At 48.7% G+C, this 25,599-nt stretch overlaps 1 protein-coding gene across 2 annotated transcripts in view; it reads left to right on the top strand.

The window, feature by feature from the left end:
- The window catches only part of IGSF21 (immunoglobin superfamily member 21), a 233,513-nt gene that overhangs the window by 171,945 nt on the left and 35,969 nt on the right, over positions 1-25,599 (top strand). For both annotated transcript variants that reach the window (XM_081923707.1, XM_081923708.1), the window contains one exon: positions 8,400-8,518. In XM_081923707.1, the coding sequence (XP_081779833.1) occupies positions 8,400-8,518 (119 nt within the window). The remainder of the gene's footprint in view (positions 1-8,399; positions 8,519-25,599) is intronic.

Genomic DNA, 25,599 nt, shown 5'->3' with positions numbered 1-25,599 from the left:
TCTCTGCCTCCACAGTTGGAGCAGCAAGGCTTCTGAATACCAGTTGCTAGAAGCCACAGAAGGGGAGAGGGCTCTTGCGCTCGTGTTCTGCTTGCGGGGTTTCCCACAGGCATCTGGTTAGCCACTGTGAGAACAGGATGCTAGACAAGATGGATCATTGGCCTGATGCAGCAGCCTCTTCTTATGGACCGATTCAGGCCCTGCAATCAGAATCTGACAGGGTCCTTCCTTGTGTGCCTCCTCCACAAAAGGTCCGGCAACATGAGAACAGGCCTTTTCTGTGGTGGCCCCCTGCTTGTGGAATGCACTCCCCAAGGAGGCTTGCCTAGTTCCTTTGTTGCATATCTTTAAGTGTTAGGCAAAAACACATCTCCCAGGCCTTGGGCCAATGAAACAATCTATGGCTTTTTAAATGCATCTGGGTGAAGGGGATATACTGATTTCGCTGTTGTTATGTTACATTATGGATAGCTCAGTTGGTTAGAGGATGGTGCTGATAACACCAAGGTCTCAGGTTCGATCCCCGTATGAGACAGCTGCATATTACTGTATTGCAGGGCATTGGACTAAATGATCCTCAGCCTCACTTCCAACCCTACAGCTCTATGATTGTGTTATGAATTTTGTGTTTTTATGCTGTAAAACCTGCTGTAAAAACCCTGGGATCTTTGGAAAAGGGCAGTATATAAATTTAATAAATGACAATGCATAATTATTAGTACAGGCCCCCTTTGGCCTGATCCAGCCCCACTGGGCTCTCCCGATGTTCTTCTGCAATGAAAGCCATTGCAGCATGGTGGCAACTCACTCCCCTCGGGAGAGATGAGGTTGCCTTGAAATGGAGGAACAGAGTCGAGAAGAACCCCCTTGGTGCACAGCCGGCAGGAACCTGTCCTCCATCCCAACGGGTCACTGGAACTCTGCCACCGATGCAACGAGGTGTTAGTAATGAACTGCGCAGCGCAGCTAATTATAACAACATTAACTCGGGAGTGCCGTAATTGCCAGCCAAGAGCTCCTTCGCTTCGGAGATTGGGGCATGTTGCCTGTTTGTTTGTTTTTAGCAGGATGTGACCCTGCGTGTCATTTCCATCCTCCTTGATGAGGGTCTTTACCCCCCCTCTCCTCCCCCTCCCCAAATTGCCAACCTTTCCAGCACGTTGAATCAGAGTGGCTCATCTTGTCCAATCTGCGTTGTTTCTTATTCAACCATCCTTTGATCTCCCCCATCTCTGGATGTGTTCATCCCACGGAATGATTTTATGATTGCATCCGCCTTGGAAGCCGAGAGGAGAAGGGGATGGGGTGGTGGGGCTGGTTGGAAGCTCTTAATGGCTTTTTAAAGGCTTTGGGGGGGAAGAGTTCAACACCCACTAAATGGAGCAATAAAGCCTTCTCGGCTCTGCAACAAGACATGCTCCGATTCCGGCAAACCAGCTCCCTTCTTCCTGCCTTCCTTCCCCAGAATCTCATCTCCGCCTTCATCTGGTGGATTAATTGGCCACGGCCAGAGATGCCTGGATCAACCCAACATATTTAAATCAGATACAGTGGCTGATTTGCATCCCATGGAGCTGGGAGCAGGGACCGAAAAAACGCCAGCTGTTTTGAAAACCTCACAGGCCTTGCCAAAAAGGAGGGGAAGGGATAAACAGGAGTCGCATTGTAGCTGCAAAAGGCTTGAGATACACAAGGGTCCACCAGCTTGCCTGGTGCGGCTGTTGAATGAGGTGCTGTGATGTCACGAAATGTGCTTGCAGACATTCTGGCTGCTTGGAGAGAGAATGCCCATGGCAGCCTGACGACAAATGCACTTTTTCAGTGCATTCTTCCATAAAGCATTGATTTCCCCCCACATGCATCTTTTCTCTAACAAAATCATCAAATCATAGAATCATAGTGTTCCGATTTTTCCAGCCGCTTCAGGAGAATTGTCTTGGGCCAGTTTGCTGTGGAAAGAAGACGGAACAAAATTCTCTAGCCCATCCTCAGCTGTGGCTCAGATTCAAAGGAGTAACTTTCAAAGTAGCTTAAGTAACGCACACCATCCACAGCTCTGAGTTTGCAAGGCTAACTTAGAATGGGCGGGGGTGTGCAGGAGGCTGTCTAGCGACGGGTGTTGCTTTGATCTGACAACTTATTGAGATCAGACTTCCAAAGGGAGAAAGAGAGAGAGGCTGTAGCTCAGTAGGAAAGCGTACGATTTGCATGAAGAACACTTGAAATTTCAATCAGTGCCTCTTCAGTGAAAGACTTATGGGGGGGTGAGGACACACACCCCTTTGCCTTCGGTCCTCAGATGTTGTTGGACTTCAACCCACATCATCCCCAACCAGCTTAAGCAATCATACAGGGATGACAGCAGTTGCAACTCAATAATAGCTAGGGCACCGAAACTGGAAGGATAGACAATTTCAGATGTCCGGGAGCCGACAAGGAGAACAGGTTGTTCACAGATCAGTGAAACACCAGCTAACTTATAGTTTGTTTCTTTATTAAGGGAGCAAGAACAGAGAACACACTGAGACGTCTAAGGGTTGCTCCTGTCTAGATGAAGCAGTTGCCCGGTCTGGCTTGTAGCTCCCCCTTCACTCCCTTCCCTTCTGTGTCAAGCCCCTCCCTCTGTCTACAGCAAGCCCCAAGGGACCCTCTCTGTTTCTGCCTGGCTTTCTGCTCGCTAACATGCAATAAATGCCTTTTTCTGGGAGTGAGAGGGGACTTGCAGGCTGTCAGCAGAGAAGCTGTTGGTGTGGCTCTGTGGTGGAGCTGCAAAGTCTGGTTCCTGTCTCTGCCCTGAGCTGGGGCACCTGCCTGTTTCCTCCTCTTCATCATCCTCCAAGCTCCCAGCCTCCCCTCCTTTGGGGTGTGACCAGTTTCCCACCACCAGGATCCAGGATCCAAATACTCTGCCTCTCTGCTTTCCCAGGGAGGGTCTTGGTCAGGCGGCTTCCACCACTCCTCCTCATCCAGCCAGTCCCTGACATCAGACTAGATGGACTTGGTCATCTGGCTTAGTTTGAGGTCAACTCACAGCCCATGGGGAAACCTGTGACCTTCCAAATATTCAGCCTCAGCCAGCTCACCAATGGTGGTGGAGGAGGAGAGTTGTAAATGAAGAACATCAAGGATTAGAGGGCACAGGTTTCCCATCCCTGAATTAACTAAAAACAGAGTTGTGATGGGACAGAAGAGGCAAGTGGTGGTCTGGGTCAGGGATGGGGAGCCTGTGGCCTTCCAGATGTAGCTGGACTCCTGACTTCCATCAGTCAGTGTGGTCACCAGTTGGGGATGATGGGAGTCAGAATCTAACAGCTTCCACAAGACCACAGTTCTCCATCCCTGCATTGAAAGAAGGCAGAGCTAAGATGGTGCAGCTGGAGGCAGTAAAGCCAAGAGAGTCTAGTTCAGGTATGGGGGGCTGGAGTCCAACTCCCATCAGACCCAGCCAACATGGAGATAGATCAGGGATGGTGGAAGCTGAAGTCCAGCAACATCTAAATAACTGCAGGTTCTCAATCCCAGCATTAAAATAAGACAAGTGTTATGATGGAAGCTGCTAGGGGCAATAAGAGCAAGTGATGGTCTGGTTCAGGGATAAGGAACTTGTGTTTCCCAAATGTCACTGGACTCTGACACTCACCAGCATGGCCAACAGTTAGTGATATTGATGGGAATTGTGGTCCAATAACATTTGAGAGGGCACAGGTTCCCCATTCCATTTTTTTAAGTTTGAAGTCTCCAGCGCCAAAGCTGGCCTGTTCACAAAGGCCTGGTGGACTAATGGAATGGGAGTGGGGAGGGAGAGAGAATCCTGAGCTCCAAAACTTTTCAGCTGAAGCTCTGTTCCCCCACAAATGCTAGGTGGTTGGTTGCTGGTGGTTAGTCCTGCTGTGGTGAGCATCTGTCCCCAGCCCTGATCCACCAGTGGCCTTGGTTCCTCCACCTCTTCCCCCTGTGCCTCTTCCCCCCTCCTTCCAATAACACAATTACTTACCCTTCTGAAGCGCTGTCAGTGTTGGTAAACTCCAGCTGCTAAACTGCATTACACAGATCTCTCCTTAAAACCTTCTGCAGTTTATTAATAGTTTATTGATCCCTGGGCCCCATCGCCAGTGAAAAAAAGAAGCCTCGTTCCAGCCCCCCCTGACATATCTCTCTCTCCCCCTCCCTCGGTTATCTGAATACTGACTACTAACCAGACAGCCGATCGATGGTACTCAATTCCCAGGGAAAAAAATGTTCTCCTGCCTACTTAATCCACTTTAGCAAGGAGGCAGCTCTGTGGGGAGGTAAGATTACAGGAGGGAGGCAGGAATAATGTCAAGTGAAGGCCAATGAAATTCATGGCTCAAGTTTTCAGCGATGGCCCACACAAGGGGAAGAAGGTGGAATGGCGTCTCCCCTTGGGGAAGCGCCCCCAAAATACTTAGGAACGTATGACCCAGTGTGCATCAGCTGTGAAAAAGGGTTAAATCCCACGCTAGAGATTGTTAGAAAAGGAACTGTGGATGAAACTACCAATATCATAATGGCATTACAAATCTATTGTGCGACCCCTGTTGGGAATATTATGTCCAGCTCTGGATAAAAGGTAAAGGTAAAGGGACCCCTGACCATTTGGCCCAGTCGTGACTGACTCTGGGGTTGCGGCACTCATCTCGCTTTATTGGCCGAGGGAGCTGGCGTACAGTTTCCGGGTCATGTGGCCAGCATGACTAAGCCGCTTCTGGCGAACCAGAGCAGCGCATGGAAACACCGTTTACCTTCCCGCCAGAGTGGTACCTATTTATCTATTTGCACTTTGACGTGCTTTCGAACTGCTAGGTTGGCAGGAGCTGGGACCAAGCAGCGGGAGCTCACCCCGCCGCGGTGCCTCACCTCAAAAAGGATATCACAGAGTTGGAGGGGGGATTGGAAAAGGTCATCCAAAAGGATCAGGGGGGTGGAGGAAAGGTTGCGGCATTTGGGACGTTTTAGTTCAGAAAAAAGGTCAGTAAGAGGGGATGTGATTGATAAATTCATAAATAAATTGATGGCTACTAGCCACAATGGCCTCTACAGCTGGAGGCAGCCATCCTTCTGAATTCCAGTTGCTGGAAAGCACAGGAGGTGGAAAGAGAGCTCTTGTGCTTGAATCTACTTAAGGGCTTCCCAGAATGGGCATTTGGTTGTTGTGAGAGCTGGATGTTGGACTAAATGGGCCATTGGCCTGATCCAGCAAGCTCTTCTCAAGTTCTTATGAAAAGTTCTGCAGATCTGATCAAAGGCCCATCACCAGCATCGTGTTTTCATGCCAACTGTGGTGTACAGTCTAAAAATGTTATGGTTAAGACCTTGGAAGGTGGTGGACTCTCCTTCATTGTCTACACCGACTGGCATCAGCCCTCCAGATCTTCAAGCAGGAGACATTCCCAGTCCTACCTGAGGACTGGACCTGGGGGACATTCTGCATGCAACACAGATGCTCTACCCGGGGCCATATCCCTTCATTATCAAGGTACCGGTGCTTTTCAAGCTCTACACCCTGGCCAACACCTTCTCCCTCCTCCTCTTCCTCTGTTCTCTCTCCCAGTTCTGCCCAATATATTTCTGGTCTCCTTAGCCCTCTCTCACCCTGTGCCAAGAAAGCCACCAGTTCCCTCTTCTTGTGAGGTTGTAATTAGAGTTCTGCATCTGCCCTCCTGAAACCTCGGCCTCCCCAGCATGCCAACATCCTTTGATTAACTCATAATATCAGGGGCCCACCAGAAGCCCGATCCCATCAATCTGTCTTTTTCCAACCAAGGAGCCCTTCATGATTGCTGTCCGTGGAGGCTCGTTCTTTAGCTCCCATTCCAAATTGGACTCTGCGACAAGGTAGGGACACTTTGATATTCTGTTGCTCTCCCCCTGATGGCCTTCTCTGCCCCCCCCCCACTACCTCTTCCCCTCCCCTCTCTTCAGACCAGTTTTTAATTTAAAGTTATGTCACATGATGAATTTAATACTGGAGCAGAGAAGTGTCAGGCGCCAGAGCATCGAGGTGAAGAGAGATCAATGCTTCTCTCAGCTTAACCCCTGCTCCCAACTTCCACAGAGAATTCTCTTGCATCCAAGAGTTTGCCCTAATTTCTCGCTCTCTCTTCTGTTTGCATTCAGAAGCCTGCAAGAGAGTTTCTTTCTCTGTCTCTCTCTTTTGCAAATGTTACTTGGCGAAACAGTTGCAGGTGGAGGTGGAGACGAAGAAGGGCCATGGGGGAAGAAAAGGATGTGTCTCGTGGGGGGGGGGACTTTCGTGTTGCATGCAGAAGGTCCCGGGTTCAATCCACAACAACATTTCCCTGCAGGGCTGGGAACATCTCTTGCCTGAAATCCTGGAAAGCTGATGCCAGTCTGTGTAGAGAACAGCAAGCTGTTGGCTGAGGTGGAGAGCTTGAAAATTGTGCACTGATACCTTGACAATGAAGACAATCCAATCCACTTTCTGGCTTACTGCAATCATGATATCATGAGCACAGCTGGGGGGGGGAGAGGCAAGAGCATCTCTTGTGTTCACATCCTAAGACATTGTTGTTGTTGTTTAGTCGTGTCCGACTCTTCGTGACCCCATCGACCAGAGCACACCAGGCACTCCTGTCTTCCACTACCTCCCGCAGTTTGGTCAAACTCATGCTGGTAGCTTCGAGAACACTGTCCAACCATCTTGTCCTCTGCCATCCCCTTCTCCTTGTGCCCTCCTTCTTTCCCAACATCAGGGTCTTTTCCAGGGAGTCTTCTCTTCTCATGAGGTGGCCAAAGTATTGGAGTCTCAGCTTCAGGATCTGTCCTTCCAGTGAGCACTCAGGTCTTATTTCCTTAAGAATGGATAGGTTTGATTTTCTTGCAGTCCATGGGACTCTCAAGAGTCTCCTCCAGCACCATAATTCAAAAGCATCAATTCTTCGGCAATCAGCCTTCTTTATGGTCCAGCTCTCACTTCCATACATCACTACTGGGAAAACCATAGCTTTCACTATATGGACTTTTGTTTTTTTGTTTTTTTATTTAAAATTATAACAAGACATATTATCCACAAACATATCATCCTTGTTGCCCCCCATTTTTCCTCCCACCCCCTCCCCCACAAAACCCACCCACCCCCACCCCACCCCCCGACTTTCCTCAGTTCCAGTCTTCGGTTTCTCTAAGAATGCTGTTTTCTGCATGTTACAAAGTTGTATAGATCCTCAAACTATTTAGCTGATTATTATCAATAAAAAGTTTGTGACTGTTTATTCACTATATGGACCTTTGTTGGCAAGGTGATGTCTCTGCTTTTTAAGATGCTGTCTAGGTTTGTCATTACTTTTCTCCCAAGAAGCAGGTGTCTTCCGCGACTGCTGTCACCATCTGCAGTGATCATGGAGCCCAAGAAAGTAAAATCTCTCACTGCCTCCATTTCTTCCCCTTCTATTTGCCGGGAGGTGATGGGACCAGTGGCCATGATCTTAGTTTTTTTGATGTTGAGCTTCAGACCTTATTTTGCACTCTCCTCTTTCACCCTCATTAAAAGGTTCTTTAATTCCTCCTCAGTTTCTGCCATCAAGGTTGTGTCATCTGCATATCTGAGGTTGTTGCACTGTAGAATTAGCCGCTGCTTTACTGGGGCTGTGCATTGGATGCAAGCTTTTGGCTTCAACTGAGTCAGGTACATGCAGCTGCAGATCACTTCAAGTCGGATTGGTCCAGTGTGATCTGTGACCAGTGGCGTAGCGTGGGTTGTTAGCACCCGGGGCAAGGCAAGTAATTTGCACCCCCTAACCCGTGGATTTTAGCAGGGGGCAGAGAGCTGCGAGTGCGCCCCCCCAGATGTTGCGCCCGGTGCGGCCGGCCTCCCCTGCACCCCCCACACTATGCCACTGTCTGTGACTGTCATTGAGTGTGGCATCAGGCAAGAGGGAGAAGCAGGCAGGATGCAAAAATGGCCGAGATCTTCAGGTGTGCATCTTCCCAGGAGAAGCTAGACCTAAGCCGCGTCTCTCCTTCCTGCCTGACATCTCAACATGCAGGATTAGTACCTCTGCTCAACATTTGTTGAGGGGAGGCATTGATCCTGCAGAGTGCGGGTGCCCCTTTGCGAGCAACTCCTCCTGCTTAATAACTGCTCCCTTGTGCCACTCGTGAAGGAGCAGAAACCAGCACCCCTAACATTTAAGAGGAATTTTGAGAATTTAAATACCCCTTTAAAAAGCCAAAAAACCAGCCCTGCATCCAACTTGTTTCAGGGATGGATCTGAGGTAGGGTGGGTGAACCCCAGGGGTGGCACAGGGTAAATCACCCTCCTCTGGGACCACAGGGCAGATCGGAAGGTCCATGCATAGCCCTATAGTTTGCACTGTCTCTTCTCACCTTTGTTTTTCCCTCTTCTTTGTAATTCCAGGCTCCCTGAAGTCCGTATCTCAGACAACGGCCCCTATGAGTGCCACGTGGGGATTTACGACAGAGCAACGCGTGAGAAAGTGGTGCTAGCATCTGGAAACATCTTCCTCAATGTGATGTGTAAGTGCTGAACCCTCTTCTTAACAACTCACTAGACACACTATTTATAGGATCGTAGAACTGTAGAGTTGAGAGGGTTATCTCGTCCGCCGCCCGGCAATGCAGGAATCACAGCTTAAGCATCCACAACAGATGTTCACCCAACATCTGCTTAAAAACCTCCAAAGAAGGAGAGCCCACCACCTTCCAAGGGAGACCACCCCACTGTTGAACAACCCTTACCCTCCTAAAGTTCTTCCAGATATTTAGTTGTAATCTCCTTTCTTGTCATTTGAATCTACTGGCTTGGGCCCCACCCTCTGGAGCAGGAGAAAACAAGCTTGCTCCATCTTCCATGGACCAGCCCTTCAGATGCTTGAAGATGGCTCTCCTATTACTTCTCAGGCAGAATAGAGAGATGCTATTACTTCCCTTGTTCTGGACACGAGACGTCTGTTGATTCAGACTAGAATTGCATTTGCTGTTTGGTTTATAGTAATAATGATTTAATAATTTATTATTTATACCCCGCCCATCTGGCTGAGTTTCCCCAGCCACTCTGGGAGGCTCCCAATCGAGTGTTAAAAACAATGCAGCATTAAATATTAAAAACTTCCTTCAGAAATATATATGTTTAGTTTCTGCTGCTGCTGAATCACACTGTTGACTTGTGTTCGGCTTGTGGTGTACTAAGAACTTGTAGATCCTTTTCGCATGCACCACTGTCAAGCCCAGGGGGTTCCTCCATCCTACATCTGTGTATCTGACTATTCCTGCCTAAGCACAGTACCCTATGTTTGTCCCTACTGAAATCCACTTTGTTAGTTTGGCCTGGCTCTCAAACCTCTTAAAGTCACCTTCCCGTTTGCCAATCCCCTCCTTGAACCATGGCATGGCCAGAAAAAGGACTCCAGGCAGGACAGAGTGGTGCGGTGACTTCCCTTAATCTGGCAACTACATGCAGCTATATATGAAAGGGCAATGCCTTCCTACAGGCACAGGGTTAACCTCCCCGTTAATGGTGCCTGTGCGCCGTGCCACGGGTCCAAACGCCTGTTTAAAAATAAACATAAGTTCGCCGCAGAAGCACACACCACAATACAAACACCAGCTGTCCCTTGCAGCCCTGATCCAGACCTTGTACCACAGGGAGGCTGCCGGATGGCGATGGAGTCAGCAGGTTCTGTTGTCTGTAGCCAAGAGGCCGAGCCTCCATCTTTGTCGCTTGCTCTGAGCGTGTGTGTGTTTGTGTGTGTGCTATTTCGGGGAGGAGGAGGACGGGTGGGTGAGCGAGATCTGTGCCAGGGAGCAGCATGGAACAGATGTTGCGATTTATATTTACTGAGCGTGGCTCCGTTTGCAGCGGAGGAACCCGGAGTTGACAAATGAGCTTCTCTGTCATTGGAGGGGGGGGGAGGAAGGCTGCGCTCAGCACCAGCTGCTACCACGTTTCGTGCAGTTGCCTGTCTGTCGAAATCTTCTCAGGCCTGGAACGGTGGAGCAGGCATGTCCTACCGCCTCTCCCCCTCCCTTCCCTCTCTTCGAATCAGCAACCCTTATAACGAGGGACATTAAAAAAAAAAAACTCCTACGTGAAGATCAGTCAAGGACAAAAGACCTGGAAATAAGGAACATAAGCAGCGCCCTGTTGTTGTTGTTGTTTAGTGGTTTACCCGTGTCCGACTCTTCGTGACCCCATGGACCAGAGCACGCCAGGCACTCCTGTCTTCCACTGCCTCCCGCAGTTTGGTCAAACTCATACTGGTAGCTTCAAGAACACTGTCCAACCATCTTGTCCTCTGTCATCCCCTTCTCCTTGTGCCCTCCATCTTTCCCAACATCAGGATCTTTTCCAGGGAGTCTTCTCTTCTCATGAGGTGGCCAAAGTACTGGAGCCTCAGCTTCAGGATCTGTCCTTCCAGTGAGCACTCAGGGCTGATTTCCTTCAGAATGGAGAGGTTTGATCTTCTTGCAGTCCATGGGACTCTCAAGGGTCTCCTCCAGCACCATGATTCAAAAGCATCAATTCATTGGCGATTAGCCTTCTTGATGGTCCAGCTCTCACTTCCATACATCACTACTGGGAAAACCATAGCTTTTACTATAAGGACCTTTGTTGGCAAGGTGATGTCTCTGCTTTTTAAGATGCTGTCTAGGTTTGTCATTGCAGGATCAGGCAAAAGACCTATCTAAGTGGGTATCTTGTTTACTGCAGTAGCCATTCAAGTGGCTCCATGAAGGTCATGGGCCAGGCAGGAAAACCACAGTCCTCCCTCCCCACTCTGTTAAACATAAGAACAAGATCATCACCATCATTTTTTTATTTGTATGCCGCCTTTCCACAGTTAAAAAAACAATGCTCAAGGCGGCTTACAGCATAACAAGATTTACATAATTACAATAAATAAACCACATCAAAAAAAATACACAGCCAAATGGGAAACAATTTCAACATAAATCAAAATCTAAAACTAAGAATACAGCATCAATATCACAGTTTAAAATGACATACCGTATTTTTCACTCCATAAGACGCACCTGATCATAAGATGCACCTAGTTTTTAGAGGAGGAAAGGGGGAAAGCCCTGGTTTTGGCGGGATCAGCTCAAAGTTGTTGAGCTTACTTTGCAAAGGGGAAAAATCTTGTTTTTATGGGGTTCAACTCACAGTTCTGCAGCTTCCTTAGGAAAGGAAAGGGAGCCGTTTCTACAGTTTCCAGACAGATAATCTCATCATCCAGTCCCATGTCGCTGGGGAAACAAACGGTCTCCGTCTGCAGAATATTCAGCAGTGGAGACCTGGGCAAGGGAGCGGGGCTGGAAAGGGAGCCAGCGATCGACCACACATTCATTCCATAAGACGCACAGACATTTCCCCTTCCTTTGTAGAAGGAAAATAGTGTGTCTTATGGAGCGAAAAATACGGTAGGTAAAAAATAACAGCAATTTAAACAAAAAACAAAAAACTAAACTAAACGGAGCAGCAGTCCTTTATAGAGCCCATTAGGCCCCGCCCTGGGCCAGCTGGTGAGTGGCAGGGCTGTGGCCCTCAGGCACTGAGCAGGGCAGTCCTCCTGGCTTTGTCCAACATCCTGTTTTCACAGCAGCCATTCAGATGCTTGTGGAAAGCCCCAAAGTGAGACCTGGAGGGCTGTTCCATGGTCATGGGGATGGGATCTGTGGTTTGGGACCTTACTGGACTGAATGGGACCCTCTCTCATGGCACAAGAACTCATGGCCATGCAATAAAGATGAATATGGAAAGATTCAGGAGAGATAAAAGGAAGGACTTACTCACCTAGTGGATTCACCTAGTTCAACTGTGGAACTCACTCCAGTGGGAGGCAGTGATGTCCACCAACCGAGGTGGCTTTAAAAGAGGATTAGACAAATTAATGTTTACCAGCTCCATCTGGTACGCAGGCTGAGACCCTATCTGCCCGCAGACTGTCTCGCCAGAGTGGTGCATGCTCTGGTTATCTCCCACTTGAACTACTGCAATGTGCTCTATGTGGGGCTACCTTTGAAGGTGACCCAGAAATTACAACTAATCCAGAATGTGGCAGCTAGACTGGTGACTGGGAACGGCCGCCGAGACCACACAACACCGGTCTTGAAAGACCTACATTGGCTCCGAGTATGTTTCTGAGCACAATTCAAAGTGTTGGTGCTGGCCTTTAAAGCCCTAAACGGCCTCAGTCCAGTATACCTGAAGGAGTGTCTCCACCCCCATTGAGGTCCAGCGCCAAGGTCCAGCGCCAAGGGCCTTCTGGCGGTTCCCTTGCTGCGAGAAGCCAAGTCACAGGAAACCAGGCAGAGGACCTTCTCGGTAGTGGCGCCCGCCCTGTGAAATGCCTTCCTACCAGATGTCAAAGAGAACAACAACTACCAGACTTTTAGACGACATCTGAAGGCAGCCCTGTTTGGGGAAGCTTTTAATGTTTGATGCATTACTGGATTTTAATATTGTGTTGGAAGCTGCCCAGAGTGGCTGGGGAAACCCAGCCAAGATGGGCGGGGTATAAATAATAAATTATTATTATTATTATTATTATTATTATTATTATTATTATTATTATTACTAATGGAGGAGAAGAGGGCTATTGATGGCTACTAGCCACAGCGGCTGTGCTCTGCTTCCACAGTTGAAGGCAGCAATGCTTCTGAACACCAGTTGCTGGAGACCACAGGCGAGGAGAGAGAGTGCTCTTGTGCTTGAATCTTGCATGTTCTGTAGGCTTCTCATTGGGGTATCTGGTTGGCCACTGTGACAACAGGATGCTGGACTAAGGTGGCCTGATCCACCTTATGTTCTTTTTTTAATGTTTATTTATGCATTTTCGATTTAAAATTTCTTCTTATGTTCTTAAGTCCCAGGTTTGTGAGCCTCCTCATCTGAGAGGGATGTGTAGGGGAGATGGGGGGTTTGGGGGGAGGAGGAGGAGAGGAAGACTAGCTCATAGATTGTATGTAATTGTGGTGATGTGGGATGCATCCCAAGCCCTGGGCTTTCAAATATGAAATCAGCTTCTTAAGGAGCGTTTTCTCTCGAGCGGATGACCCTTCCGTTTCTCGAGGTCTTTAAGAAAAGCCCAGTGCAGTGCGCAGTGGTATCCATGGCGACCAGCCGCCGGGCTAAACACTCTTTCTCCATCCCCCCCCCACCTAACCCTTCTGTTGTTCTATTCTTCCCATTGTAGTAATTATATCTCTGGTCAGAGTCTTCTGACAGTTACTTACTAGCTGGGAAAACATCACTCTCCTTCACTGGTCTGTAATATTTAATGGTGGCTGTGCCTCAGGCCTCAGATCTCTCATGGGTGTACTTAAGGAGATGGCTGTGAATATAGTGCCCCCACCCCCGTCTAGGTCCAGAGAGAAGCACCCACCCCACTCCAACCCAAGGCAAGGCACCTCAGAAATTTCAAGAGTTTCAGGACCACGGAGAGCTCAGAGTGAGCTGGTTGCTCTGACTGGGAGTGAACTGAGCTCATTGGAGAAAAGGGAGGGATATGCATGCAATATGGCTAGACAGACAGACAGACAGATATAGATTAACTTTCAGATGGCATTCAGAAGCACTCCTGCTTACCCATACTGAAAAATCTTGCTGCTGGCATCCCCCTGATCTTTGGATGGAAGGATGTTTTTCACTGTAATTGCTTTTAGAATATTTCTTAATTGAAAATGCTTTTAGATGTTTTCAGTTGTGTAATTATCTTTGGAATGTTTTGGCTGTTTTGCAACTTTTCAGCTTTGTTTTTAAATTGGGTAACTGCTTGCCACCTTAGGCTCCTTGGGAAGGACAGGGTATAATTCCTATCATCATCATCATCGTCATGAATAGGCAGGATTTGCTTTGGTGTTTTCATTAGGCAAAAACCGGCTGTGCACCTACAAGACACGCAGCACCTTTCCACAGTAAAACTGTGCTAGTTTTGCTGTTAAAAAAATTAAAAGGCTTGCGACAGCCTTAAAGATTAACTAATTCATTGCAGCATAAGCTTTTCACGGGCCAGAACCCCCATCAACAGATGCATTTTAAAAAAATAATAATAATTAACAGAGTGACCAAGAGGTGGTGGAACTCAGGAGCTGCAACCTGTGACATTTCCATGCAAAGCCCAAATGTATACAACAGCGGGAGTGTTGCAAGAATGTGTTGTTGTTAATTGCCTGCTGTGGCAAAGGGTCACAAAGCTTATCTTGTACGCATTTGAGCTTTGCATGGAAATGCCAAAGGCTGTACATTGCATCTCTTTTGACCCTAGGATTTAAACTCTCTTTACTAGTGGGGGGCAGGGGGGAGAGAGAGAGAGAGAGAGAGAGAGAGAGAGTTTGCAGGCTCCCCATAGGCATCAGGGCTGGATTAGAGGAGCCTTTGGTCTGATCCAGCTGCAGGGAGAAAGTGGGTATAGAATAGCTTAGAGAAAAGGATGTTGTTGTTTAGTGGTTTAGTCGTGTCTGACTCTTCGTGACCCCCTGGACCAGAGCACGCCAGGCACTCCTGTCTTCCACTGCCTCCCGCAGTTTAGTCAAACTCATGCTGGTAGCTTCGAGAACACTGTCCAACCATCTCGTCCTCTGTCGTCCCCTTCTCCTTGTGCCCTCCATCTTTCCCATCATCAGGGTCTTTTCCAGGGAGTCTTCTCTTCTCATGAGGTGGCCAAAGTATTGGAGCCTCAGCTTCAGGATCTGTCCTTCCAGTGAGCACTCAGGGCTGATTTCCTTCAGAATGGAGAGGTTTGATCTTCTTGCAGTCCATGGGACTCTCAAGAGTCTCCTCCAGCACCATAATTCAAAAGCATCAATTCTTCGGCAATCAGCCTTCTTGATGGTCCAGCTCTCACTTCCATACATCACTACTGGGAAAACCATAGCTTTAACTATACGGAAAAGGATAGAGAAAGCTTTTCTCCCTCTCTCTTCCCAACACTAGAACATATCCAATGAAGCTGAATGTTGGAAGATTCAGGACAGATAAAAGGAAGTCCTTGGCACAGTGCATAATTGAACTTTGGAACTCCTTCCCACAGGAGGCAGGGTGACATGCCCACTTAGATGACTTTAAAAGAGCTTGAGGTAAATTCATGGAAGATATGGCTATCAATGGCTAATAGCCATGATGGTCAGGGCCGGCCCACCCATTAGACAAGATGAGGCAACAACCTTGGGTGGCAGGAGCCACAGGGAAAGCAGATCCCAATGTAGATATTTATTCCCCCACCCCCTTGTTCCTGATGTAGATCTTATGCCACCATTTTGAAGTTCGCCTCAGGTGTCAAAATATATTGGACCAGCCCCGATGGTGCCTTGGTTCTGTCTCCACCATTGGAGGCAGCAGTGCTTCTGAATCCCAGTTGCTGGAGATTACAGGTGGGCTAGATGGGTCATTGGCCAGGTTGTGCAGGTTCTTCTAGTGGTTTCCTAGGTAGTAGTGTGGGAGGGCAGTTTCCTTCATGCCCTGCTTATGGGCTTCCTGGAGCCACCTGATTGGCTACTATAAGAACAGCAGGCTGGACCAGAGGGGCCTTTGGTCCAATCCAGCTGCAGAGCTCTTATTTTGAGTAAAGACGTGGGAGGTTCAGAGCAGATTCCAGATTTTGGGTTTCATAGTAAGTACAAACCCCGTGTTTGCTGTAGCAGTTTGTGGGGTGCTGCAAAATGCAGGGTTTTCACTGCTAAACGCTGCCACATACACACACAAAAAAAACCCTGCAAAATTTTGGCACAGATTTGGAGGAAATTCCAATTTTTGCAGTTTGTAGTTAAGTTGTCCAATGCAGCTCGGCTGTTTCCTTCATGTTCTGCCTGCCTGACCTTGCCTTAAAACACCATGAGCTGCCTGATCCTGAGCCAAACCAAAGGTATTGTCAGGAATGAGCCAGCTCCAAGTGAAAGGTTGCAGCCAGCTGCCAACTGCAGAAAGCAATATCAAAAGCAACACGATGGCCAGACCCTGGTCTGAAAAGCATTATAAGAAGGTTTTGGAACAAAGCCAAGTCCCAACTGTAAAGTTTGCAATTCATTAGTAGATAAAGTGTGTGATTGATTATTAGCAATTAAGATTTCTTCCTTGTCCGGGAGCGACTGCCCCTTCGAAAATCCCCTCTACCAAGTGCTGCACCCTGTCTGTGTGGGAGGGCATGTAAGAAGACGTGTCAGTCTCCAACTTCCAACTGGGACGATAAACTAGATTGACTAGTGGACCTGCTGCCAGTATGAGGCTGGGACTGATGGGACGGTAACTGCGATTCATTTAAGGACTTTCAGAGACTTCAGTTTGTTAGTTTTGATGTTCTGAATTATTCCATAAAGTTTTCACATTGTAATTTTTTCTGGCCATCGTGTTGCGTTTGATATTGCTGACTCACATTTTGCAACACAGGGGTTTGTTTGTTTGTTTGTTTGTTTACTAACTGCAGAAAGCAGCCAGGAACAGAGAGGTTTAGATGTTAGGTAGGCAGGGTCATCTTAAGCATATCCAGCACCGTGGTGCAAAAATCCCTCCGGTGCCCCCGCCCCCCGTTTCCCAGAGTTGTCAGCCTTTTTTAATGGGGGGACTCCAAAGCTGTTGACCTTTTTTTAGGAAAGGTTCCCCAGAGTTGTTGACTTTTTTTAAGGGAGCTAGAAGCTAACACCACACTTACACATTATCCCTGAAAAGCCCTTAGAACAAAACAAAATGAAAAGGCAGAAGAAAATCTAATGAAGTCCTCAATTCCAAAGCAAGACTCATTCAAGACTCAGCAGTTCTTCTAATTCATTCTCATGATTCAAATCACCACATATCAAAAAGTTAAAGCAATCACCAGTTTGTTGTTCTTTAAATAAATTGATGAAGACACAGAGAATGAAGTTCCCGGCCAATTTGTGCTTAAGTACAAAGCTGACGTTTTCAAATGTTGTGTATGTGTGTGTGTGTAAAGCAGTGACATCCTGAACCTAAAAAGGATCCAAAACTTGGGTCACAAAGGCTGCAGCCCTAACTGCACTTACGGTACCTGAGAGTCTAACCGCACTTACCTGAACCTAATAGGACCTTAAAACCCGCCCCCTGCGCTGTTGGTGTTTGTTTGTTTTTAACCACTGACGAACTGCATGGAGAGCACGCTCTCGAGTCCATCCTTACCTCGGAACTGAATCCTAATGGTAGTGCACCCCCCCAGCTTTCCCCTCCCACCGCCCCAAATAGGAATGAATCCCTCCTCCACCTTTTTCCTTGATAGAAGGGGTGGGGCCAATGTTCTCGATGCCCCTCCCCCTCATTGTCCTCCCTGCCCCCTGCGCTGGGCAGCTTGAGGCTCGCTTGCCACACAGGCTTCTTCAGCAGTCCTGCTACTGCCACGGGGCAGGCAGGAGGGAGAAGGGCGCTGCGTAGCTTTGTGCGGCGCCGTCGCTGCCTCCTCTCCCAGGCAGGAAGCGAGAGAGCGTGGCTGGCTGTAGGAAGAGCCGCTGCTGCCACCGCCCAGCATGCCCTTGCAGCTGTTCCCAGTCGGTCCTGTACTCCCGCTGCTGGGCGCCCCTGATGGGCGGGCACCTTGGCGCAGGATGCCACTAACCCTAATTAAATTAAAAGGGAGGATTTATTACAAACACAAACAGATAGCTCCGGGCAGCTCTGACAAAGCCTTCGGCATCATTACTCAAGATGACCCTTCTGAAGACTCCTTCCGGTGTCGACAGAAGATATTGAACTTACGACCCTTATGTCTCTGCAGGCAGGTGAGAGCTGGCAGCTGCAGACTTCGGCTCTTCCTGACCTTGATGGGCAGGCTGATAAGGCAGTAGCTGAGAGTAGGCTAGAACTCAGCCAAAGCTCGCAGGAAGCACAAATAGGAGCAAATAGATTCAGAGACAACCTCTCAGAACAGGAAGAGGTTGGAGCTGATCCACTAAGTTCAAAGAGTCGGCGAATGGGAGGGCTGCTAGACTGGAAGCAAAACAAGAGATGTAAGCGTCGTAAGTTCAATATCTTCTGTAGATGCCAGAAGGAGTCTTCAGAAGGGTCATCTTGAGTAATGATGCCAAAGGCTTTGTCAAAGCCGCCTGGAGCTATCTGTTTGTTTTTGCAATAAAACCTCCTTTTTAATTACCTACGCTTACTGTGTTATCAAGCCGGGAACCTGGACTCCTGACAGGTATATCTAGCACAGCAGTATCAGCACTGACTAGATGTGGCTCTGCCAGTGGTCGTCTCCCAGCCCTTCCTGCAACTATTGCCTGGTCCATGAATCCCTGTGACCTTAAAATGCTTGCCTATGGTGTGTGAGGCTCAGAGACTGTGCATTGTAGATGAGGTGCACACTCTAGATATGCGCAGAGGCATGGCCTTTGCATTGCTAGGATTTATAGCTCTGGAACTGAAAGCAAGGTTTAACCTGCCTTTACTCTGGGTAGAAACAAATGCCCCAATATGAACTCTGCCATTACAAATGTGGGGAGGGAGGGAGGAAAGTGGGTTGTTTTGTGTTGTTGGGGGTCAGGAAGCAGGTGGGTCTTTTGCCAAGTAAGATGCATGTCTAAGGGGGCATTGGCTGCTTAAAAATAAACCATGTACATGACCTTTAGAGATAGGAACAGGTCTCTGTCTCCCACATGGCTTCCTCAGTAAAAGTCTTCAACCTTGTAGAAAGACATGGCAATAAATGAGGTCACACTTTCCCCATGGGCGGCTGTCCTCCTCCTCAGAGGCATTTGAACCTACAAATCGGCCTTAATAGAAGTGAAAATATATCGGGGGAGAACAGCCTGCCGTAACCTTTAGCGAAGTCTACTACAAGGAGCACGTTCTGTCTCCGAGACAACAGTGCGTTCGCCTCTGCACACGGTGGGAAATAATTGAAGGTGCTATCTGGCCACAGGCTAATTTTGCTGTGAAGCTGCACCCCTGACAAGCTGTCTGGCTGCATTTCTGGGGGGTTTTCTATGCGTTTTGCCACTAGGAACCGCTAAATGCCTGTCAGATATGTTGGGCATGTGTCACCTAGTGGTGGGAAACGAGCATTACAGTCTGCTATTAGGTAAAAGGACCCCTGACCGTTAGGTCCAGTCGTGAACGACTCTGGGGTTGCGGCGCTCATCTCGCTTTAATGGCCAAGGGAGCCGGCATACAGCTTCTGGGGAAGAAGAAGAAGAAGAAGAAGAAGAAGAAGAAGAAGAAGAAGAAGAAGAAGAAGAAGAAGAAGAAGAAGAAGAAGAAGAAGAAGAAGAATTTATTATTTGTACCCTGCCCATCTGGCTGGGTTTCCCCAGCCACTCTGGGCGGCTTCCAACAAAGATTAAAAATACATTAAAATGTCACACATTAAAAACTTCCCTGAACAGAACTGCCTTCAGATGTCTTCTGAATGTCAGGTAGTTGTTTATCTCTTTGACATCTGGTGGGAGGGCGTTCCACGGGGTGGGTGCCACTACCGAAAGGCCTTCTGCCTGGCTCCCTGTAGCTTTGCTTCCTGCAGTGAAGGAACCGCCAGAAGGCCCTCGGTGCTGGACCTCAGTGTCCGGGCATAACGATGGGGGTTGAGACGCTCCTTCAGGTATACAGGGTCGAGGCCATTTAGGGCTTTAAAGGTCAACACCAACACTTTGAATTGTGCTCGGAAACGTACTGGGAGCCAATGTAGGTCTTTCAAGACTGGTGCTATGTGGTCTTGGCAGCCACTCCCAGTCACCAGCCTAGTTGCCACATTCTGGATTAGTTGTATTTTCCAGGTCACCTTCAAAGGTAGCCCCACGTAGAGCACATTGCAGTAGTCCAAGCAGGAGATAACTAGAGCATGCACCACTCTGGCGAGACAGTCTACGGGCCAGCATGACAAAGCCACTTCTGGTGAACCAGAGCAGCGCACAGAAACGCCGTTTACCTTCCCGCTGGAGCGGTACCTATTTATCTACTTGCACTTTGACATGCTTTCGAACTGCTAAGTTGGCAGGAGCAGGGACCGAGCAACAGGAGCTCACCCCGTCACGGGGATTCAAACCACCGACCTTCTGATCGGCAAGCCCTAGGCTCTGTGGTTTAGACCACAGCGCCACCCACGTCCCTATTTTACCTCTCTATTCCACTCTATTACCTCAGATGACACCTGGAGTCTGGGCACCACAATGTAAGAAGGATGTTGGCAAGCTGGAACATGCGCAGAGGAGGGTGACGAAGATGATGAAGGATATGGAAACTGAGCTAGATGAGGAATGGTTGAGGGAGCTGGGTATGTTTAGCCTGGAGAAGCGAAGGCTGATGTGATGCAATAGCCATCTTCACATTGCCAAAAAGCTGTCATATAGAAGGCAGAGCCAGCTTGTTTTCTGCTGCTCCAGAGGGTAGGACACCAATCAATGAATTCAAATGACAAGGAAGGATATTCCAACTCAACATCAGGAAGATTTTATGGTGGTGGAAGCTGTTTGAGAGTGGAACAGACTCTCTGAGAATCATACCTATGGGACCGCCTCTCTTGGTATGTCCCACGGAGGACCTTACGGTCTTCAAATAAAAACATCCTGAAGGTCCCATGCCACAGGGAGGTTAGGCTGGCCTCAACCAGAGCCAGGGCTTTTTCAGCCATGGCCCCAATCTGGTGGAACGCTCTGTCACAAGAGACTAGGGCCCTGCGGGACTTGACATCTTTCCGCAGGGCCTGCAAGACAGAGCTGTTCCACCAGTTCTTTGGCCAAGGCACAGTCTGACCTCCCTCCTTCTGCAATCCTCATAGCACTCTAGCCCAATGGTTGCCATTAATTTGATTCTGAATTGATTTTAGAATGTATTTTAATTAATTGATTGTGATTTTATGTAAATTGTGCTATTTTTACTGTTGTTAGCCGCTCTGAGCCCGGCTTTGGCTGGGGAGGGTGGGATATAAATAAAATTTTATTTTTATTATTTATTATAGAATTGTAGAGTTCGAAGGGTCCTCTAGTCCCACCCCAACAATGCAGGAATGCTGCCCGCAACCATCCCTGGGTGGACTTGAACCATCAACCTTCTGATTAACAGCCAGACATGCTGACCGACTGCACCACATGAAGGTGGTAGCCTCTCCTTCCTTGGAGGTTTCTAAGCGGAGATTGGATGGCCACCTGTCAGGGGTTCTTTAACTGCAGTTCCTGCGTTGCAGGGGGCAGGTCTAGATGGCCTTTGTGTGCCCCTTCCAACTCGCCAGCTACTTGATTCCATAAGTGGTAGTGCTGCAGCATGCAATTCTGCTGGATATGTAGGTCAGCTCGTAGGGTGGGCTGTCAGTATAAATAGAAAGTGCAGCCTCGTATCTTCGGCATTCTGAGACATGTTAATGGGGGGGGGGGTCTTTCAAGCCAGTCCACAAATCAGGAAATGCCCATTTCCTCTCCCCCCTCCTCACTACCTCCCTGGTGCTGTGAGTGTTCACAGTCATTCTCTACCACCACCCCTCTTCTCCGTGGCTCTCCCTCCCTCCCACATCATCTCCATTGCCCTTGGGTTTCAAAGGAAGGCTGGTGACCCCATTCTCCCCATGCCAGCTGCCTCAGCAGGAAAAGAGAATAATTCATCCCATAATGGAAAGCCAGGTCTGGACCGAATGAGGTAATTAACCAAGGAGCTCCTGGGAGAGACCTTTCTGTCTTAAAACATCCTCATAAAATAGAGCAGGGGCCGCAGATGTTGCACTGTGTTGAGACTTAGCCGTGCCCTTCCTGAGTTGCTTCTGCAGTGCAAGAGTCTGAAGTGCAGGATCTCACCGTGGCTGCCCCTGTGCCTATCCCAACCCCAACCCCGAATCACAGCCTGCTGCCTTGATGCATACAGAGGGAGACAGAGCAGTGATGCCCAATTCAATACCCAGTTTATTAGGAAGAGTGGTGTGGCGTTTGCCCTCCTATGTGTGTGACATCATACTGGGTTCATAGAGAAAGGTAAAATGACTAACCAATGGGAACCCAGGGGGCAGAGTTAACTGTGTATCAGGTTTAAGCACAGAGGGTTTTTTTAGGGAGTTAGAGTTGTTGAGAAGACAGTCTGGAGTTAGACGAGACAGAGAAGATAAGTCTGTGGGTTGGGCTAGTCTGGTGTGAGAGAGTGAGAGAATTTGTTAAGAGGAGTCAGGCAAACGGTTGAGATAATCACTAAAAAGGTATTAGGAAGGTATAGGCTGGTAAAGAAACTACAGTTAAGATACAGTGGTACCTCGGGTTACATACTCTTCAGATTACATACGCTTCAGGTTACAGACTCCGCTAACCCATATTACCTCGGGTTAAGAACTTTGCTTCAGGATGAGAACAGAAATCGTGCTCCGGCGGCGTGGCAGCAGCAAGAGGCCCTATTAGCTAAAGTGGTGCTTCAGGTTAAGAACAGTTTCAGGTTAAGAACGGACCTCCAGAACGAATTAAGTACTTAACCCGAGGTACCACTGTACTGACGGGAATATTATCTGAGAAACCATAAATTTGTTAATGTTTGTAAAATAAACTTTTTTTTGTTGTTCACCTTTAACAACTGACTGGAATCAGTGTTTTACCAGAGAGTAACTGGTTGGTGGCAGCGGGGAAGCAAGAACAGTGGTGGCACATGGATCAATAGACTGTTAAACGTCCGGGGACCCTGTGTGATCGCCACAAGTGGGTTGTCATAAAATGATAAGCTGGGGTCATTCTCTGTGCCGATATTTTGAAAACTTGAAAGCCTTGCTATCTCCTCATTGGCTTGCCAGAGCAGGGGAGAGCCATCAGTTGCCCTGCTGTTGCAGTGATTTATGTCCACTCTTCTGCTCTGTGTGGAGGGAGGAGAGAGAGTCCTGGAGTTGCTCTCCCTTCTGAACCCCCTCCACTACATTGCTGTGTTTCCATCAGGGGTGGGCAGGACCCAACCTGGCTTCAAAGGAATTGAGAACTTCAAGCAAACTCCCAAATCTTCCTTTGGTGGAGCAAGGCATACTCACATTGTCCATCGGCTGCTATGATCCTTGTTTCTGGATCATAGAATTGTTGCAGGGGTCAGGAAACTTTTTCAGCAGAGGGCCGGCCCACTGTCCCCCAGACCTTGTGCGGGGGCCGGACTACCGTATTTTTCGCCCTATAGGACGCAGTTTTTCCCCTCCAAAAATGAAGGGGAAATGTGTGTGTGTCCTATGGGGTGAATGCAGGCTTTCGCTGAAGCCTGGAGAGTGAGAGGGGTTGGTGCGCAGGAAGCTATCCGCAAGTCTTGCAAGCCCGGCGGGAGTTCCCGCGGGCTCACAAGGCTTGTGGGCAGCAGCCTGCAGCCCAAAAGCTCGGGGGACAGCGGGGAGGCGCAGCGCCGCCACCCCGCTATTCCCCGACCTGATCTGGAGGCTGGCGGCTGGCAAGCCACTGCCCCACAGAGGCTAGAGAGGCTGTCCCTGAAGGCAGAAGAGGGAGATGGAGCACTCCGTCTCCCTCTTCTAGCTTGGGGATGGCTGCGGAAACCTGGGGGAGAAATAAAAAAAAAATCCTTGATTTCCCCCCCCCAAAAAAAAACTAGGTGCGTCCTATAGGCCGGTGCGTCCTATAGGGCGAAAAATACGATATATTCTGGGGGGGGGGGAATAATGAACGAATTTGTATGCCCCACAAATAACCCAGAGATGCATTTTAAATAAAAGCACACATTCTACTCATGTAAAAACACCAGGCAGGCCCCACAAATACCCCTGAGGTGCATTTTACATAAAAGCACACATTCTACTCATGTAAAAGCATGCTGATTCCCGGACAGTCCACGGGCCAGATTTAGAAGGTGATTGGACCGGATCCCGCCCCCGGGCCTTAGTTTGCCTACCCATGAATTATAGACTTGGAAGGGACCCCATGGGTCATCTGGTCCAACCCCCTGCAACCTAGGAATCTCAGCTAAAGCATCCATGACAGATGGCCATCCAAAGTCTGCTTAAAAACCTCTAAGGAAAGAGAGTCCACCACTTCCCGAGGGAGACAGTTCCACCGTCCAAACAGCTTTTACTGCCAGGAAGTTTTTTCCTGATGTTTAGTCGGAATCTCCTTTCTTTAACTTGAAGCCATTGGTTCGAGTCCTACCCTCCAGAGCAGGAGAAAACAACCTTGCTGGGGGTTGGAGTACATAGCGCCTGGAGACCCCTTCCAGCTCTACAATGGTATTGTTCTAGGACAGATAGTTAAATCTCACCCCAGCTATCCACCACCAAGCATCTTTTTGCACCCATGTGGTTTATGTACAGAGGCTCAGATTCAGCTCCTTCATGGCTCATTCCCCTTGATTCCTCTCCTCCTCCTCTTCCCTCCCCACTCTCTTTCCCTGGCTCTGTTAATTTGTTCCTCCACTCTTTCTGCCTCCTGGCCCTGGATACTCCATTAAATCACCTGGGAAGAAGGAGATGGCTCTCTGCCTGCAGATTAGCCCCAAAACCCCCTATTAAAGCGGAAAACCTCCCAGGCGCTGCCTCTTGTTCAATCTCTGCAGCTTTAAACTTACAAGCCTCTTGGTAATGAGGCAAGAGGCCCCGTTGGCAAGGGTGGGGAGGGAGGCAATCTCGGGGGGGGGGGCGGAGAGGAAAATCCACAGAAGTCATATTGCCGGCTGTTTTCCGCAGCAAACATTGAATCATAGAATTGTAGACTTGGAAGGGACACTGAGGATCATCTAGTCAAGCGATTCTCAACCTGTGGGTTCCCAGATGTTGTTGGACTACAACTCCCATCATCCCTGACCACTGGTCATGCTGGCTAGGAATGATGGGAGTTGTAGTCCAATAAACCTCTGGGGACCCACAGGTTGAGAAACACTGATCTAGTCCAAACCTCTGCAATGCCGGTAGATGCAGCTGTCCCATGTGGGTCTCGAACCTGCAACCTTGCCGTTATCAGCACCACGCTGTAGACAGCTGAGCTATGCAGCTGAAGGCAGGGTTTATTTTTATTTTTTATTTTGTACGATTTATACACCGCTTCATTGCAAAAGTGAAACCCCAGCCCCTCTCCACAAAACAGCTGACGAAACAAGAGAAAGCAATAAAATTATTACTCGGGGGGGGGGGGGACAACAGCAACAGTTTAAGACTTTTGAAAAGATAGCAGCAGGTTAAAACTCTCATCAACTCCCTTGCCTAAACCACAATGCTTTTGCCAGGCACCGAAAAGAGTGCAGCAAAGGCTGCATATTAATAAGCAGGGAGTTCCAAAGCGTAACTTGTTGTCGCTGGGCTCCAACAACTGCCATCGTCTTCAAGCCAGAATGGACAGTGGTCAAGGGCAGCAGGAGAGTCCAACAATTTTTGAAAGACCCCATTTGCTCTCAACTACCCTGTACATAGGAAGTTGCCTTATACCAAGACAGACTTGGTCTATTGAGCTCAGTGTGGCGCTGTGGCCTAAACCACTGAGTCTCTTGGGCTTGCCGATCGGAAGGTCGGCAATTCAAATCCCCACGACGGGGTGAGCTCCCGTTGCTCTGTCCCAGCTCTTGCCAACCTAGCAGCTCGAAAGCATGCCAGTGCAAGTAGATAAATAAGTACCACTGTGGGGGTAAGACAAACAGCATTTCCGTGCGCTCTGGTTTCCATCACGGTGTCCCATTGTACCAGAAGTGGTTTAGTCATGCCGGCCACAAGACCCGGAAAGATGTCTGTGGA

Source organism: Podarcis melisellensis, assembly GCF_964234715.1.
Source record: "Podarcis melisellensis genome assembly, chromosome: 8".
Taxonomy (NCBI): Eukaryota; Metazoa; Chordata; class Lepidosauria; order Squamata; family Lacertidae; genus Podarcis; species Podarcis melisellensis.
This window is presented reverse-complemented; position numbering and strand designations above follow the sequence as displayed.